General features: G+C 46.1%; 1 protein-coding gene across 7 annotated transcripts in view; it reads right to left on the reverse strand.

Annotated features, from left to right (window-relative positions):
• RANBP17 (RAN binding protein 17) overlaps positions 1-19,520 on the reverse strand; it is a 324,967-nt gene that overhangs the window by 919 nt on the left and 304,528 nt on the right. For 5 of the 7 annotated variants that reach the window (XM_073890032.1, XM_025867045.2, XM_025867044.2 and 2 more), the window contains 2 exons: positions 3,449-3,547; positions 1,457-1,584 (listed from right to left, as the gene is read on the reverse strand). In XM_073890032.1, the coding sequence (XP_073746133.1) occupies positions 1,457-1,584; positions 3,449-3,547 (227 nt within the window). Of the gene's footprint in view, positions 1-1,456; positions 1,585-3,448; positions 3,548-19,520 lie in introns of those variants that run through there. The other 2 variants (XR_012377245.1, XR_012377247.1) reach the window with 2 other exon arrangements.

Consider the following 19,520-nt stretch of genomic DNA (forward strand, 5'->3'; position numbering starts at 1 on the left):
CTTGGTGCTCGACTGGAGTAGCTACTTCATGAGATTGTGGGAAGTGAGAATTTACTGAATCAGTTTAGACAATGCCCGTAAGTACTCGACCTAGTGCACAGCACATGGAAAGCATTTGTACTGTCTTAAATGGGAGGGCAGTCTGGCATCATTTCACAGAGCAGCTCAGGAGGGGGTCCTCAAATTCCCAAGCCTCAAGTGATGCAATCTTCCCCCCAACAGGCACCTGCAGAGTCCCCATTCATTCAATCTCTTCTGCCTGCCAGAGGATCGTGGCACGGGACGAGCAGTCAAGCGTGTGTTTGCAGAGCCTATGGGACTTAGCCTTCTATTGCCAGAGCCCAGACTGGTGACTCCACCACACGCTGCTGTGGTTATTGGGATGATTGATGACTCGCATTTCAAATGGTGAAGCATCTGAACGTTGTCACTTTTATAAAAGGATGGTGCAGGCAGTGCCTCCCACCCCAACCCCCTGAAAAACAATTTCTGTCTACGTTGTTCATTATGGTCTGTTTCCTCCATCAGAAGCTCTGTGAAGCAAAAACCTTGAACAATTAGTTCACCACTGGTATCCTCAACGCCTGGCACATAGTAGATGCTCAATAAAATTTTCTACTCTAAATAAATGAACGGATGAAAGCATACCTGATAAGTCTGGGTTCCTTTCATTTAGATCTCATTGGCAACTTTTGTAAAACCAGCCACTCTTAAAGGTTGGGCAGAGGAAGAGCTAATGGCTCGTATGTCCTAGGTACCATGCTTTACAACATTCTGTCATTTCAATATCACAACCAATTTTGTTGGTGAGAAAACTGAGGACCAGAGCAGCTGACTGCCTTACTCACTGCCACACAGCCTGTAGAAGGCAGGGATAAAATTTAAATTGGAGTCCGGTTAACCTCAAAGCCTGTGCTTGTTCAAATGCCGGGAAGCCTTCCCTCATCCTTCGTAGCAGATCTGAGCTTTCCTTCTTTTGACCTTTTCAGTGAGTTATTTTTCATATCTTCTGTTGGATTATAGAGTGCATAAGGGCACAGGCTGCATTTTATTCATCTCTGCATCCCTATGTAATGCCTAGCGTGGTGCTTAAAAAAAAGCAAATGGGGCCCCTGGGTGGCTCAGTCGGTTAAGCGTCTGCCCTCAGCTCAGGTCATGATCCGAGGGCTCTGGGACTGAGTCCTACATCAGGCTCACTGCTCAGCGGGGAGCCTGCTTCTCCCTCTCCTCCCCCCTCTCCCCACTTGTGCTCTCTCTCTCTGTGTCAAATAAATAAATAAAATCTTTTTTTTTTTTTTTTAAAGCGAGTACCTAGTAATATTTATTGGATGGAAAGAAACTGAGTCTACAGTTACAAGGTGTAACAGAAAAGTCACATCAATATGTGAACTGTGTTAAGCACGATCCAGTTATTTTCCACAAGCCAGAGATGTTAAGCTTACTGGGCAGTGCTTACCTGTCTCTGTTCTTGATGGACAGGTTCTGCTCCACTCCTTCCATCAGGTTCCTGAAGCACTGGGCAAGGACCTCCTGCTTGGGGACAGGCTGGCTGTTTATCAGGCTTGCCCTCAGTTCACTGAAATACTGTGGGGAGACAGAACAGCTCAGGGCCTTGACGCCAAACCTGGGCCCCGAGAGAGCTGTGGGGGAGGGTCTCGACCTGCTCCATCCGCTCAGTGCTCCTCACTCTCAAAGGAGCTTCGGTCCAGGACCACTTTGAACTTTAAGCCAAGGCAACAGATACATTCCGAGGTATAAACTGTATTATCCCTTCTCATAAAGATCTCTTGTGATAATTGTTCTACCGTCACTGAACAATTTAGGTCCTCTGTGGGGGACCGAGTGTGTGAAGGTCTTCCTGACTCTCCCCTCCACTCATCTCAGAAAGGCTAAAAGAGGAAGGGCCTCTTCCCTTCTGAGGCGGAGGGGAAGAACTTAACAGGGAGAACTTGGAGTGACTGGAGGAAAGGCTCAGGGTCCTCTCTCAGGCTACAGCATCATCCATGGCTTTAGTGACTGACTCCTCACACAACCCCGGACTTTGTCCCAAGTCCCTGTCCGATGGCTTAGGCTGGGTCTGTTCCGCCGCTGAGGCAGGGTGCTAAAGGGGCTTGCTTCATTCTGGGAGGGCCTTCCTGCACTAAGAAATACACCTGTCATGCCTGGTCCCAAAGAGCTGCACAGCCCCTCTCTTCTGCTGGGGTCTGCAGGCTTCTACACACACACAAGCTCTCACACGACACACAGCTCCTCATCTTTGGAAACAGCTTAATTTCAGCACAAAGACAACGTTTTGCCAGTCATGTGTTTATCCAAGCCCAAACAGCATGATATTTAATTTCCATCATACATTAAAACAGCCCACATCAAAAACACACATAATTAATATGTAGTCAGACTAATACTTAAATACTATATATCAGAGGCATTACACTTAAACCACAATGTCTTCCTGAACAAGATTGGGAATGCACAAAACTACTTATTTTTCCCTTTTATAATGATGCAGTGACTCACACCAAATAGAAAATTATTAGTTTTTCATCCCAAACCATGAAATATTGCCTCCATCAGTAAAGTATAATATTGTGATGTCATAAGCTTTTTCTAAACACTGAATTTGCCCTTATTCCCTCTCAATCATTTTAAAAGAACTGCTCTCTTTTATAGAGCTTGGATTTAAATCACAATAACACCGAGGGAAGATGAATGACAGTGCTATTGAATGTGGCTAAAATTGGATACTTCAGCACAGGTGAATGATGAGACAGCTCTTCTCTTTTTGATATATTTTCTTCTTCTATTAGTTTCCTTCCAAGGCTGGGATTTCAGTTTGAATTTTAATGTATGCGGCTGCCTCTAATCTCACTGTCTTTCTCCCCAGTACTATCTTATTGTATAGACAATTCATTCTCTCGAGCAGTAATGCACTGTTCCTGCTGAATGCCGGGGAGATGGGGGTGCGTCCAGGAGGAAGCTGGAGGGCCTGGGAGGCCGCCCCAGGTGGTGAGTGCACTTATGAGCTGGAGACTTGTGCTCTCAGATGGAGGGTGCTGGCTCTGCAGTGAGTCCCTGAAGGGACGACGACCACATAGGGCAGTGAGGATCCCAAATATAAGAGGAGCCGAGTTGTAGCTCGGAATTCCACAGGAAACGGGGTAGGGGAATGAGGGTGAACTTGAAGCACTACTGAGCAAACCACCTGCCCAACGTGTGGGGGCTCTGGGTTCCAGAAGAGCTGGTCTTGAGGCCTTCACTTACTTGAAGAAGATGTGAGGCCTTTGGGGAAGGGCCTTCTGGGGGAATATGGCCTTGCCCCAGAGAGTTCAAGGTTCCAGCTCAAGCTCCATTGTTCCTTCTGTTCTTCTTGTCACAGCTCGGCCTGGCGTACAGCTTCTCCCTCCTCCCAGGGACCACCTCCTGTGGACCTTCCCGCAATCACACTCACCTTCTCGTTGAGCAGGATGAGCCCCAGGAGAGGCCTGGATACTGACCACTGGTTCCGACAGTCTTCAAAGACAATGGTGTTCATGAGGACAGACATCATCTAGAAGACAGAGTCAAATGAAGACCTTGGCTCAGAGGTCCCCCCAATCCCAGGTCTGTCATGTGCTCACCTTCTACCCCTATGTCGTGCCAACAGCCGTGAGGGCTCTTCCTGGACAAAGAGCTTTGACTCTGCAAGCCTATAATGCTGCAGGCTGGAACTCTTGGCCAAGACTCCCAGTGCCCTGAGGAAGAGTTTCTACCACCAAAAGCTTCAGTGAGAACCTTCTGGGTGGGTAGAAATCAGAGGTTACAGAGCTAAGAGGATCAGTCTCTGCCTCTCAATCCTGGTATGCTTTCCTCCATGCAAGTGGCCAGGTAGAAGCCCAGCTCACCTTCCTTCTTGCCTCTCATTTCACTAGAGGTCAAGTTATGGAGGGGCAGCATCTCTCAGAGGGAGGGAGAAACGGGACACATTCCATGTGACCTCGGAAGGTCCTGTTTCCTGCTGGCTCAGGCTCATTTGTTCTTCATTCACTAGTTCACTCACTCGCTTCACTTTTACATGTACATACAAATGTATCCTCTTAAGTTCAAAGTCTGCAAGACACCTAAGAGAGGTCAGAGAACAGGCATCGACCGTGACCTGTGCCCTGGAGGAGCTAGAAGCTTCTTGGGGCAGGGCACAGAGCAGACAGATAGCCAGAAATAGGGCTGGGCCAAGTGCAGTGGGCTAGCAGCGGAGGGAGGGATGCTCCTGGGTCTCTGGGGAGAAGGCAGGGAAGATTCCACAGAGAGGGTTCAGTTTAAGGAGAGCATCATAAATGTGTTCTGGGCAGAGAAAGCAGTGCAAAAGGAGGTTGGGAAAAAACTGAGTGTGACAGGAGAGAAGAGATGGGGGCCAGAGAAGCCAGACCCCAGGGCCAGGCTGGTAGACCATGCTGGGGAGCCTGGACTTCATCGTGATGAAGGGAGAGCCTGTGATGGGTTTGTGGCAAAGGAGAGACACGCTTAGATCTGCACTTAAGCAAGATCCCTCTGGGGACAAGTAGAATGCATGCGGTTGCGGGTGACATTAAAGGAGGAAGGCCAGGGTTGGGGTTTCTGCACTACTCTGGGCAAGTGGCAGGGAAACAAGCTTTGCTCCCCTGCGTTCAGCTGATGGTACACTTTGCCTTTCCTTGGGCTCTTTACCTCCCATCTCTAGTCCTTCCATTTCCACAGCCCCTGAGCTCCCGTGCCCCAAAGAGCGCAGGGGAAATGGCAGTTATGTGGCCAAGCTACCACCCACATGACCCCTGACTGGGCTCTGGTGGCGTCGACTCTCGTCCCCTGCACTTCCACAACCCAATCTGCCTGGCGATCTCAGGCCAGCTTCTGTGTCAGTTTCATTAGCTATCAAGAGGGAAATAATAATCTAGCCCAAGAAAGCTCTGAGAATCAAATGAGAGGGTGGATAAAAAAAGTGTTGCAGAGAGGAAAACGTGCCATAAACGCTTAAGGTATGTGATAACAACAGTAATGAGCATCTCTGTAGTTAGAAATATCTGTCATCCCATACATCATCATTGTTGTCATCCTAACAGGCTGGTTGCAGATGAAACTGGCCAATTCCACACTTACTGTATGTCCAGTCTCTCTGGGGAGAGACAAGGTCTCAAGCCTGGCATGCTGAACATGACTTGTAGATTACATGCTTCCATGTACAATCTGACAAGTCACCCAAAGTCGTAGAGCCACAAATTAAATTGACAAGCAAAACTAACAGATCTATGGAGACAGTCTAAAATATTATGGGCTTCACAATCTGAAGGCAGAATGGATATTTTTAATGGAAAAGATTAAAGTTAGAGGCACCAAACTCCTCCAGTAACTGACAAAGCATCCTGAAGTGATGTGCCAATTACTTTATACGGTTCTCCCGTGGATTCATTTGTCTGAATGCATGTATTTATGTCTGTAATAAGTAAGGCGATGTTTGAATAAAATACTTCTCTAAAAATAAAGTTGGCTAAAATGTCTGATTTTTAAAAAAAATTTTTTTACTCTTCCGGAAAAATGGAGATTAGTGAGCAAATCTGCTCAAGTGCTATTGACGTGGCAGCTCATTTCCAGAACTTTTTTTTTCTTTCTAATAATCCTAGAGGGTATGGGGGAAACAGCACAAGCGATGTGGCAGATTCCCTTGGAGAAGCTCTCCCTCTCCCAGTTTGGAAGAATAGTGGGTGAAATGCCTAAGTACAGACTCCTGTTCCAGGTAATCAAAACCTCTGGTAGGAGGCTCTCTGTGCTCAATGATATGGACACATGCAGACTGAAAGGGGAGGGCCCTTGGTGACTCTGCACCAGCGCACCCCAGGCTGCACGGAGTCACAAAACACTAGAGGATTTAGTACAAGGAGTGCTGTGAGCAGGGCCCCCTTCCCCCAACTTCTGCTCACTTCCATACTGTTACAGGATGGCTGGAATGGCCATTTCCGATCTGCTCAACTGAGGCTACATTTTCCAGGGCCTATGTTGAAACACATTATCCACTGTATTATCCCAAGCAGCTCTTCTGCCCAACCAGGGAAGGGACCATTTTGGAAGAGGAGCTGTGTGGCTCGGTCCACTTAGGAAAACCATAATCCACATTGCCTCAGCACTTACTCCTTTCTCCTTCCTTCTTCCCACGGGCTTTAGCGTGAGTCTGTAGGAAATGGCCCTCCGTGAAACAAAACCAACATGGTGTGGTAGGGACAGGCTTTGGAGCCAGCCAGAAAGGAGGCCGAATCCAGGCCTGCCACTTACCTAACCTGGATGCTGGACAAGTCCCTTCAGTTCTCTGAGCCTTTATTTTCTTACATATAAAACAGGGGATTATAGCAACTACTCTGAAGGGCTGCTGTGAGGACTGACTTCCTTCATATGTGTCAAGCATTGTGTACCGTGTTTGCCACCCAGTAGGCACTCAAAAATTACTAGTGTTCCTTTACTGCAACTATGGTTTCCCTCTGTGGTGTGACCTAATGGAATCTCAGGCCTCAATGAAGCACCCCATTTCATGTCTTGATTATGTTCAGATAAATGAGACTATAGTCTCCTTGCAATTATCTAACTTCACTGAGAGTTGCAGTAAAAAAATAAGCCACCATAGGAAACAGTCCCCAAGCCATCCCTGTTTGTCTGGCACATGCATTAGCATGGAGTCTGAATGACTGTTTCTGCTGTTCTGAAAGCTTGTCATCTTCCAAATCAAACACAAAGCTACCACAAATATCTGACCTGGAAAGGTTAAGACAAGTTCTATTGTGTCATCTGCATCTCTCTTCTCCCCTCGGCCCCTCTCCTACGCTTCTGCCCTAAGACGCTTTGGGCACAAGCCCGAAGCACAGCGGACCCTGCAGCCTGGATATGCTGGTCATGCTCTCCCAGCGGCAAGGTGGTGACCACATGCTCTCACACCAGGCGCTTCCTGTTCTATCTCCGGCTGATGTAGAATAAGCAAAGATGGCGCTTGTGTTGAAGGCTTTGCTGCTAGACGGTGGGCATGTACTCTAAGGAAGTTGGAGGCCCAGTGGCTCTAGAAGCTGGGTAGAGCGGGATGGTGGGAGTCACATGGCCCCAGTGAGTGCCGGGTGATGACTGGTAGTGAGACTAGTCTATAAACTCCTGGGCGCTAAGACCACGAGGGCCTGCTCTCTGTATCCCCCAGGGCCTGGCATGGTATCTGGCACAGAGCAGAGGCTTGGGAAATAGCGACTGAATGAAAGAATGGATACATGAATGAATGAATGAATGAATGAATGAATGAGAAAGGATGGATGAACTATCAAGAGCGAAAGTATAAAGAGCTAAAGAACATTTTGAAAGGGGATCGTATAAAAAACAGAGTTCTGGCCTCAATCTCTGGTTAAACTCTGAAATGGGTAAATATCTAAATTAATACACTGTTCATTTCCAAGGATCTTGTCTTTGTGTGCAGAGGCTGAGAACTCTCCTAAGCCCCTGCTGTCCCTCCAGCCAGCAGCCAGAGCCCTCGTGGGGGCTACCAAGGCTGAAGGCTGAAGCACCGTCTTCTGCACCGACCAGCAGGTGCACCCAAGAGAGGCTGTGCCCGGTGAGTCCTCTCATTGCCCACGGTCCTAACAGTTATAGCTTATGGAGAGCCTTCTGGGTGCTCAGCACTCTGTTCGGCACGTGCTAGGTCTAACCCTCAGCCAACCTTGAAGTAGGCCTTATCCTCACTCTGTAGACTACGGAGCTGAGGTCCCGAGCAGGAAGTTACTTGCTCGAGGCATCAGGCTACAGCTCTCCGGAAGTGAGGGAGAACTCAGATACGCGCACGGGTCTGCCTGGGTCCGGAGGCCATGGCTGCGCCCTCACGCCAGCCTGCTGCCTGCCACAGTCTGCAGTGGTGCTGCAACCATCAGCAGCATGTCTGGCTCCCGCCGCAGCCTGCTGGGGCCCTGATGGTGTGGGCGGCGAGGCTCGCTTCCGGCCACGGCTCACTCTGGCACCTTCAGTGGGCCTCCTGGATCTGATGCCCACATGCATCCCCTCTGTTCAGCCACCCTGGCCACCTGCTGAAGAGTCAGGCAGCTGCTGGAATCCCCGCAATGAGAATCCAGGGCAGCAATTCCTGGAGAGTTTGCAGACCTTCCTGCCTCCTACCTAACGCTTCTAGAAATGTGGTTAACAGATTTTCAGACTCTCAAGATGAACAACAGTAGACATAATTAATAGACTGTCTCTGGAAAATGGTCCATTGAATGTTTTTCTAAAAATAACAATTTCCCTCCCACCAAAAGTACCATGTACACAGTAATTTAAATTAACATCATTGAAAACATTAGTAAATTACGCTAATTTCCTTTGAGTTACAACGTTCCCTACAAGGTGAATGCTTTTCACTGTTAGCGTTCTTAAAGCCTACTGAATAATGTAACTAAAAACCATTCCACAGAGTTCTAAGAACTAGATGAAAAAACTCAAACCCTCCTTCTTGCTCCCGGCCTGTATCAGACAGACAGAAGCCTGAAGCTGGAGCGACGCCACGAGCCCTGACAGCGCAGGGCCCGAAGCCTGGCTATAGTGAGGGGACCGCAGCCCTTCCCTCTTCAGGGTCGTGTGCATTTCAGGCATGCTGTGACTGTGCTGCCTGCGGACCCGGGAGAGGGAAAACGGGAACAGGGCAAGAGCAATCGGTCTTGTCGGAAGGTGGCAGAAAGAGGGCCTGAGAAGGAGGCTTTGCTTTGACAAAGGGAAGGGCAGCCAGAGAAAAGGCGAGAGGGCCTGGATGCGGCTCCCCTGTGCCTGGGTCTAAGTGGGAGGACAGGGGGAGGAAGGCAAAGCAAGGACGGTCAGGGCTGTGCCCAAGAGGGCATGTCTGCAGAAGGAGGTGTCTTAACCGGTGTGGTAAGGGGCCTTAATGGGAAGAGGAGTAGAATACACAATTCTCCGCACCTCTGGTCAAGCTAGATTGTTCTTGATTTTGATACAATGAGCTGGTGAAGTTTTGACGAATGACCAATGACCAATGATAAATGGACCCAAAACTGAAGAGCTGGTCCTGAGTATCAGGAATCTCTTGGTGTACGTACGTAAATGGCCTTTCAGAAGGCCAGTAAGACAGCAGGGGGAAGGTTGGCCCTAGTTAAGAACAGTGAAACAAAAACAGGATTGCCGGGAGAGTGCAGTCGGATCTGAAAAAGCAGAGAAACCTTCTACCCATCTCCACAGTAATTTCTCCAGAGCCCCATGCCCAGGATGGAGATCAGGATCTGTGAGAATCTGAACGCTGCCGAAGGAGGAAAAGCTTCCAGGTTCTCAGTGCTTGTGGAAGTAAGGGAGTTGCTGTCATTACCGAGTGCTGTTCCTGAGGCCACGTGCACAGCTGATATTGAAATGTGATCCTCCTCAAATTAGATACTAGTCATCTTTAGGGAAAAGGAATCAATTGTTCTCTTCGTCTGCTGTCTACTGATGTGATATTAGCGGAATGTTATGAAAAATGAAAGCAATGGACAAATAAGCATATATTTTCCTGCCTGGATTAACTAAGCCCCACCATCTATGTTACATTAAATCTTCTAATATCTGTACATATTAAGCACTTCCCTAAATTCTTATTGTGTCTTTACAGCCTCATAATAGTAGCAAGTATTTAGCACTTTAAATGAAAAAAAAATCAAACAAAATGCAAGATGCAGTGAGCCTCTTATTTTTAAAGAACAAGATTGCAATCAATTATGGGTGACCTGTTCTCCTTTGGAAAATCATCTGGGAGTCCTGCCTACTTGGCCTTTGCACAATGCTAGCTTTGCTCTCGAAGTTAAAAAAAAAAAAAAAGAAAAAGAAAAGAAAAACATCTTTTTTACCAGTAAAGGTATTGCAGGACTGGTTAACTCAGCTGGTTATACATTAGCAGTGCATATATCCACATCTACACCAACAGCACTCTCTTCCTCCGCCCCCTCCTCCACGAAGTTTAAGGATGCTTTTTCTCCAAGTGATAAATCGCCCAGGATATTAAAAAAACTCTTCCATCCATTCCATCCATTGTAAAATCTAAGGAAATACACAACCCAGGTTTGCTGTTGTTTCAATTTTCTCCATTACCGACATTACCCCTAGTTCTGAAAACATTCATTTTAATCATAGTTTATTGGGGAAAGAATTACCTGCCAGTCTCCTGGCTTATACGAAAGAAGATAAAGTTGGAACAAAACTTCAGGATTAATTAATTGAGAGTACTGCATGTAATGTGTCTACTCTGAATGTTACAGTGCACATCACAATGAAAACAGTTTTATTTTCCATGGTTGAAATAAATTATAATAAATAATTCATTTCAATGGCAGAGATGTACTGGAGAGCAAGAGCAACAAAATTGACTACGCTACACTGTGAGTCTCATTCTTGAATCTTCATTATCCATTTGAAACTTTTTACGAGTAGTAAATCATATTTCAAGTGGCTGCAGATCTCATAAAGCAGCTTGCTGCACTCAAATAAAACCAGAAAACCTGGGGCACTGGGAGTCTGCAGGGCTTGCCACTCAGCACTATTTGGGAAACTCCTTCTCACTCTTCTCTTGCCAGCATCAAACAGAACACTTTTCCCATTTGACGTAAAAATTCAGCATCGCTTGGAAAAACGTCATCTATGTCTCCTCTGGGTGGGAATGTTGGGAAAATCTATATGTAGAGGAACAGCCTTCACCTCCAAAGCCATTTTCCTCTAATTTTTATTCCCAAATGAATGACAGCCACACAACCAGGTTCTAGAACCTCTAATGGCCTCTCCTAGCCCCTGGGGGTCCCTAAATTAGCAAATATGTGTACAAGCTCAAGAGAGAGGGGGCACATATGCTATGATTCTGCCTAAAAAGACCAGCCTATCTTCATAGGATGGGTGATATTTAGCTTGAACCTTAGAAGATGCACATAAGCATCACCGGGGAAGAAGGATGTATCAGGAAGAGGAAATAAAAGGAGAAAGGATGAAACAGACAGGGCTTGGGATGTCTGAGGAACAGTTAGCCCGTTCTTTTGAGTAGAAAGGAGCAGAGCTGAGGGCAGGGAGCTGAAGGCTGGGCTGAGTCCAGGCTCTAAAAGGCCTGTGCTGTCATGCTAAATGCAGAAGCGAGTTTGGGTCAGTGCATAAAGGGTAGCCTTCAAAGGATTTCCGAATAATGCTGAGCTCTGGGATCTAGAACAATGACTGATGGGAGACCGGAGCAAGGCAACGATGCGTTGGTACCGGAGGCAAGGGAGCATGTTTAGATACTACTGCAAAAGTCCAGCCCAGAGACGGTGAGGGCCCCAGCAAGTCTGGTAGCACAGACAGAGCGGGGCGGTCAGAAGCCTTGCGTGCATACCCCATTTTCTTCCCAGGCAATGAAATTCTTCCAAGAAATGCAACCCGCCCCTGAAGCTGTAGATAAAGTCAGAGCTTTAAGAGCATGGCCTCAATTGCAAGACAGCCCATGGAGAGAAGGGGCTGGGTGCTAGATGGCCCCTGGAGAGCTAAGGGCGGTGGGGAGGTTGCTGCTGTCTCCCAAGCCAACAGTCCAACAGTGAACTCGGGAAAGATGGAGCAGTGAGATGAACCCCAACCGGCAGACGTATATATACACGACGGAGACTACAAGCACATGTCTATATTAAATATTCAGCGATAAAGTAAACTCTAATGGAGGCCATTCAGAGTCAGGGAAGGGGTGGGCAAAAGCATGCTACTTTATTGAACAGTCATCACAACATTTCCCAATGAATATCGTATTTCAAAACAGAGCGATATCAGCGATATCAGGCATAATGGCACGAGGGCATCTCGTGCAGTCATCCAAGCAGAGTGCAATGAATATTGTATTTCATAATAAATATATTATCCTTACAGTACGAGGTTCAATGTTTCATTGTCTCTCATCTGTCACTACATTCTCCCTGATTTCCTGAAGGGCTTTATAGTTAGATGGACCTAAAAATCTTCATAACCAACAGTGGAGGATTATTTTACTTATTATGTTCCAATGATTTTGTGTGGGGAGAAAAAGTATTTTTGTGGCACATTCACAAGGCCCTCGGAAGCATTTTCCATTAAAGATTAGTCTAGAGTTTATGTTTAAACCACAGAGGACAGCATGCTGCCTTTCAGATTTGAGGGTTTTTATTTATAGTCGTCTAAATGGCAGAGAGTGCTGGCCAGGAGGCCAAGGAGATGATTCAGAGTTACTGAGATTTGGAAGCTCTTTTGCCCTAATAATTACATAGGAAACCTAAGGAATGACAGGAATAGAACCCGGTTCCCTGACTTATTCAGACATTTACTGACCACCCACTTTGTGCCAAGCTCTGTGTCGCACCCTGGGAACATACAGAGGAACAAGGCACACAGTCCCAGCCCTCAAAAGAGCTCACGGTCGAGTAGGGAAGGAAATACACAGTTTATAAGCCATGACAACACAGCACAGCAAGTGCCACAAGGTGTGCGAGAGGCTTTAAGAGACCAGAGGAGGCTGATGAACTCTGCCTCGGGTGGGCGCCAGGCGAGGAAGGCTTCACAGGTGACATGTGGAGCTGTCGGAGAGAATGAGCCAAGTCTGACAGGCACACAGGGTGGGAGAAGGGCGAGCAGGTGCACAGGTTTGGGGACGTATTTGGGGGATGGCGAGCAGTTCTGTGGGCCTGGAGAGGGTGTCGAGGGGGCGGTGGAGGCAGAGGAGGCTGAGTAGGTAGGCAGGGGCCAGATCTCGTGAAGGGCCTAGGGACGGGTGCTACAAAACATGGGCCTTATCTTGCGGGCAATGGGGTGCCGTTCAAGGTGAATGAAACTGGTGGTGACACCGAAGAAGGACAAACCGCCGGTGGAGCCCCTCTCCAGATGGTCTGACCCTTTAGGAGGCCTGGGCCGTCTGACTTCCCATCCATCTGACGGATGCAGCTCTGTTCCTGTTCCAGGATCAGGAGGCCACAGACACAGGTCACCTGCCTGGCCCCTGTGCCTCAGTTGGGGTGGAGATCGGCTCCCTCTTTGCTGGCTCTGTGGCCAGTACCCTGAGAAATGGCACCTGCCATTACCTCCCTTGGCCTGCAGCGCATAACTTAATAGTGTCCCCTGTCAGGAACGGTTCTCTTTGTCAGGAAGCTTTTTATTGATGTTCAACCTTCATTTTCCCTTTCTTAATACTATCCCATTATGCCAATACTCCATTGTGCCATGCTAAGTAATTCCCTTTCCTCCTTGGCATTTACATCTTCCAAGTATTTATAGACTTATCAAATGCCCCATTTAGTTGTCACTTAGGCAGGCTATACATATTTAGCTTCTTTAATCTGGCCCCATAAGCCAGCCCTTCAATTCTCCTAAATCACTTGAGTTCCTTTCCTCCAGATTTCTGTCAATTTGTTTCCAGCCTCTTTGTAATGCAGGGGGCTCAGGAAGGAGATGGGGTTGGGGAGGGAGGGCATGCTTCTTCTGTGGGATAAGAGCACATCATTTGCTGAGGCCAGAAGTGCTCCCTTCAAGTGCAGACTCCAAAACAGGCCAGGCCTCTGGAGGGTTATGAGGCTGTGAGCCCCTCTCGCGACGTGCCAGGTTTCTTTCACCTGCACACAGGTTTCCAGTCACTAATATTCCACTACTGGCTCTCATTACGTGCAGGTGCACACAGGCAACACACACGTACTAAGTGCCTACTATGTGCCGGGTGCTGTGCCAGGGCTTCTCCCTCCTTTTCCTCTCCCTCTTCATTTCTCACACGTATTCAATGCTCAGAGACTCACTGAGCGCCTACTATGGGCCAGGCACCGTGGTACAGAATGGAATAAAATGTGGTCCTTGGGGCCTTAAGAAGCTCCTGGAGCCCAAGTATTTATCAACCTCTTGTTGCCCGCCCATCAAGCTGTTTCCTTCCAATCCTAAAGGGTCTCTGAGAAATCGTCCCTAAATGCACTTAACTCTAATTGACGCTTTTAGTTCCTTGAGTGGAACTTCTTCGTCCTATCTAAAACCAGATGCCACATTAAGTACGGGCATTAACACAGAGCTCTTGCTTAGGATCTTCTTTCTGGTGGGTCTCTCTGGGGCCTGAGAGAGTTCTCTCCAGGCCCTGCACTTCTCATCGCTCCTTCTTGGCAGTTTACTTCACATTCTTTATTCACATGACCTCAACTAAGTATGCACTTTAATTGTTCTTCTTTTCCACGGTAGTGATGTTCCGAGTTATGGAGTAGGCTGAGGAGTGACAGAATGGGAAAGAGCTAAGGCGAGGGGTCTTGGCAAAGTCTTGGGGAGTCTGGGCATGAGACTTCAGGAGGGACTAGCTCAACTACCTGATCCTGGAGGCCAGTTCCAATAAGGCTGAGAATTGCCCTGGTTAAAGTGCTGGTATCTTTGAAGAGGTAAAGTAACTATCCCAAGGACACAGTTAGAAGTATTCAAAGCCAGGTACGTTGACTGCAAAATCTGCTCTGATTGTAGTAAAGCAGAAAATCCTAACAAATACAGAATTTGCAAGTAAATGATTCTGAAAGGAGGACGGGATTTCGTCCGTCTGAAAGCACTGTCTGTATTTTCCTAAGCATGACAAGGGATGAAGAATTAATATGCAAGAGTTATTCTTGGGCGCAAAGCTTACAAGGTAGCAGGAATTCATGACAGGCCAGAGGATTAGGGAACCTCTACCTTGTTTGTAAGTGGTCATCAGACTGTAATCAGATAAGAAGTCTTCTTGAAGGACACTAGGAGAAGCAAGGGGAAAATGAGGGGGGGGATTGGAGGGAGAGACGAACCATGAGAGACTATGGACTCTGAGAAACAAACAGGGTTTTAGAGGGGAGGGGGGTTGGGGTATTGGTTAGCCTGGTGATGGGTATTAAGGAGGGCACGTACTGCATGGAGCCCTGGGTGTTATACAAAAACAATGGATCGTGGATCACCACATCAAAAACTAATGATGTATTGTACGGTGACTAACATAACATAATAAAATTAAAAAAAAAGTTTTCTTGAACATATCAGATGGACTCATAGCCTCACCAATGGTTGCTGCTGGTTAAACTTTCCAAGAATTAAGACAGAAAATGAATATGAAAGTTCAGCTCACAACTCTGGCACACACTCACATGCTTTGGGAAAATTTCCCATTATTTACCCTTCAAGTATGTGAAAAACCAGTGATAACTGTAAAATGAATAAAGCCTTCAGGAAGCTGACCCTCACTTTCCACAGTGCCATTCTCTCAAGAAACTCACAGAGCTTCTCATACCCTTCACGACGCCACTTGGAGAGATAAAGGTGGGAGACATGCCAAGAGAGGAGAGCAGGTTAAAGTCCCGGGATGCCTTGGTAAGGTAAAAGCTATGTGAGATCTAGAGACAACAAAGCCTTAGCTGGAGTCTCAGTATTGCTGTTTACTGGCTCTGGGACTTTGCCTCTCCATCTCTGCCTACTTGTCCCATACAGGTACTGCGTATTGAATCTGTGGACGTACCTATACTCCCAAGTTGAGAAAATAAACCATATTGGCCCTACTGCTCACTAGAGTTTCTGTGAGACTCAGAGGAAACATGAGGTGTGAAGACACGTCAACGGAAAGAGTCCTAAAGCTTATTCTCATTCTTGCCATCACAAGGTGATGCCTGGAGTGCATAGGAAGAATAAGGGAGGAGAAGTCAGTTTGGGGCCAAGAATCAAATCCAAATGACATTGTACATGTACCTCCCCCCCGCCACCGCCCACCCCAGTGAGGGTTTGCGATCTTGAGAATGTGTGTCACACGGAGAACTCTAAGAAAGGCAGAACACACATGTGGGACTAAGAAGACTTAGGTAATGTGGCTGAAGTCACAGCCTCGGGATTTCCCGGAAAGGACACTTTTCACCTTTATATGTATGAACAGCAGGGATATGTTCTCCTTAGGGACATAAAAAAGTTACTGGTACCTGTACATTGTTTTTTAAATTTTACATACTTATTGAAAACCTTCTCTGTGTTAGGTGAGTCTATACTCATTGGTCCATTTTGTCCTCACACTTCCCTGAGTCAAGAATCTTTTGGCTTTGAGGACAGCAACTAACTACCACAGACAAAAGTCAGGTCTAAAAGGGGTGACTTGAGGATCCCTGGATTAGGCAGTGTAGCTGGGTCTCTCGGAGGCTGAGAAGGCTGCCCCAGGAAGGCCGGTGGGATTGTTCTCAGTCTCTCTCTGGGGCTGCTGGTCTCCTTCCAGACCCTCCCAGCATGTCTGGTGCTTTTTCCTCTTGCTGTCGACTGGCTACTTCTCTGGGCAGGCAGCAGGGACAGGTGCCACATGGCTCTTGGTATTTCAGGTCAGGTGAAGACCAGAGGCCGACCCACATCTTCTAAATGCCAGTTTCTAAGTCTAGGGAAGAGGACTCAGTGAGCCAACCTGGGTCAAGTGCTTACCTCTTGTCTAATCAGTTCTCAAAGGAAGGGCCCTTGGCTCAGTCAAGGATTTATAGATGAATGAATGTTGTGAGTCCCGCCCTGCCCCCTCCTGCCCTACCAGTCCTGCCTCTAGGTCATTTACAAGTAGTATTGCACAGCTGGCTAAGAGGACACGGTTCTGCTACTTAGAAGCTGTTATGACAGCGACTGGGCTACCAGACTTCTTGAAGGTGCACTTAACGATATTTTGATTATAAAATGTAGAAAAGAGTATCTTCCTCCCAAAGTAGTGAAACTTCACAAATACAAATATAAATACAAATGAGAAATACATATATTTAAGTACTTAGCACAGAGCCTAGCATATGATAATTATTTCTACTTCTTTTCCATCATAACCATTCATCACCATTGTCTGCGTCTGAAGTTGCTCCTCCATAGTGACCTCTTAGGTCTTAGCGACCCTGCAGGAAATAAAGCTTCTATTACAGGATGGAGGAAAAGTCTAGATCTTTAAGAAGGAGGTGTGGAAGTTCTTTCACTTTGGAGTGGTAGGGTAAGGAAACACTTCTAACTCAATCTTTTCTGGTCCAGCTAATCAGCTTCTTTGTGATATCCATACAAGTTTAGGATTCTTCTGGTGAGCCCTGGGCTGGCTTGGGTATGACACAGGAAGACAGTCTCAGGTGTCATATTCACATGTCACAGAAACACTGCTCAGAGCACGAAGACTGTGCTTGTGTTAAAATGTGGGAGTACTAATCCTGAACGACTTCTGTTTGTGAAATATGGCTAAATGCTGCTCCCTCGCTGTGTCAGCATAAAAAGGCAGATGTCAACTGCAGAACTTCTGAGAGCAGACAAAACCATCCCTTTAGAACACAGACTGTGAGGGTGCCTGGGTGGCTCAGTCGCTAAAGCGTCTGACTCTTGATTTTGGCTCAGGTCATGATCTCAGGGTCCCAAGATGGAGCCCTGCATTAGACATGGAGCCTGGTTAAGATTCTCTCTCTCCCTTTCTCTCTGCCCACCCTACCCTCTGCCCTGCACACACTCTCTCTGAAAAAGAAAAAAAAAAAAAAAGAACACCGATTGTGAGATACTTCCTCAGAGTTGATGTCAGCATTTAATCTATGGATTAGAAATTTTCCTTGCAGAGGCTTTAAAAAAGGATACATTTAGGGAACTTTTAATTTACAATGATAGCCAATTATGCCAATCACCACTAATGAAGAGGCTAAAAACCAACTTGTTTGCCATTTGCCATACTGGGTGAGAGATCTGTCATCAAGCACGCCTAATTATTTTGGGCAAAACCTGTGTAAAATTCTGCACTTTTTCCCCAGATGCAGTGTTCTCTGTTTTACATGAATGTGAAGGAAAAGGTATGGCCGTTGTTCATCTTTTACAACTCCTTTGCTATTCTGAGAACATTCGCTAGGACTACACAGCAAAACTGACCGTGCTAAACTGTAGATAAAACACTGGTGATAGATTGCAGTCACTTTAATTTATAGAGAAAATAGTTGGAGCCCCTGGGAATGCCGAATCAAGCCACTAGCACCCAGTGACTTGATGCTAAGTCACAAACTACATTATATGTTTCAGTTTAAACACAAAGGCTAATGGACACGTGACTTATTTATTTCAAATTCTTCTTTAGGAAGAGCTGGCTCTTTTTTCTTTTTTTTTTTTAGCTCTTTGGAAAACATTATGCTTCCCCTCTTCTATAAACATACAAATATAATTGTAAAATGACATCATTCTGTTTTCATTTAATTACCCCTGAAATGCTTTCTATTTAATATTCATTACTCAAAAGCTAATTTAAAAGAGAAAGAGATGCGACTTATTAAAAAAGATGTACTGTCATTCACAGCAATAGTTATCTAATATACAGAAGTTAATAAAGCAGATTAATCTACAAGTCCCTTTAAGCCATTCTGGAGTTTTGAACAACTGCCTCTTTGACCTTTCACCTTCCTGCTGCGCACCCGTAGCAGGTGCCAGCTCTACAGAAATTACGGCTGTGCGTCTGAACGCGGGGTCTTTTCTTACTTTGCTTCTGACCAGCAGCTGACCCTGTAGGAGTGATTGTTTCTGGTGCCGGCCTACAGGCTACAGAAACCAGTAGCAGATAAACAAAAGGCTACATATACCAGCTGCCTTGCCTAAGGGTACCGTCCCAGGCTGACACCTCCACTCCTTCTCCAGCGTCCCAAATTGCTCCTTGTTTGTTTCCATACATGCATTTCATCCTTGTTACATTGTGCAAGGGGTGGGCGGAGGAGAAGACCCCCTAAAATAACAAAAAACCCCTGTCCCTTCCTTCGAACTTGACTTTTGAGTATTCCATGTCAAACTGTGTTATTATGATGCTAATCTAGGCCTGATTTAGCAACTTTAATAAGAGGCTAAACCCTCTTGTAATTAGATAATAAAATTTTATTATGTATTTTAATATTAAAAGTCTTAAAATCAAACTCTTCAAATCATACACTGCTACAGAACTAAGGTACTTAAATATCATAGCCCCAGAAAGTGGGAACTTGAAAAAGCACATTGTGGCTAATTTTTCATTCTCAGAAATGTAAACATGGAATTCCTATGTGGTGGCAGGAAAGCTCCAACACTCTTAATTATGTGCAGGGAAGAATGAATCTATTCAAGTATGAAGCACACTGTACCATTTCCAGCAACAGCGTGAGATGGCTTTGACAGTTATTTCTTGGATACAAATTACACAAGTATAAAAACAATCCCCATAATGATTAAATGCAGTTATGTACATAGGAGAATACCAGTGCAAATGGTAACATATTTAAATGGTTTTTCCTTCATTAAAAAAAATTATATATGATATTAAACCATCAATCACTGCTGAGGCACAGGAGCTTCAATGTATTGTCACTGGTTGAAATAAATGACTTGGAGACTGAATTCTGGCTCATTCAATATGGTGTCTCTGCTGTTGCTTAGTCACCCAACTCTCTGCTGGTTTGGGCTACATCTGGTGGATTCCATCCCTTTCAATTAATAAGGCAAGTTATGCTATCAATGGATTACATCTTTAAACTGTGCTTAGAGGTAAAAAACACATGTCCTAGTGGAAAAAAAAAAACACTTCTCTGTTCTGTTAA

Source organism: Callorhinus ursinus, unplaced genomic scaffold (assembly GCF_003265705.2).
Source record: "Callorhinus ursinus isolate GAN/ISIS: 27379988/994484 unplaced genomic scaffold, GSC_fseal_2.0 scaffold3, whole genome shotgun sequence".
In the NCBI taxonomy this organism is placed as follows: domain Eukaryota; kingdom Metazoa; phylum Chordata; class Mammalia; order Carnivora; family Otariidae; genus Callorhinus; species Callorhinus ursinus.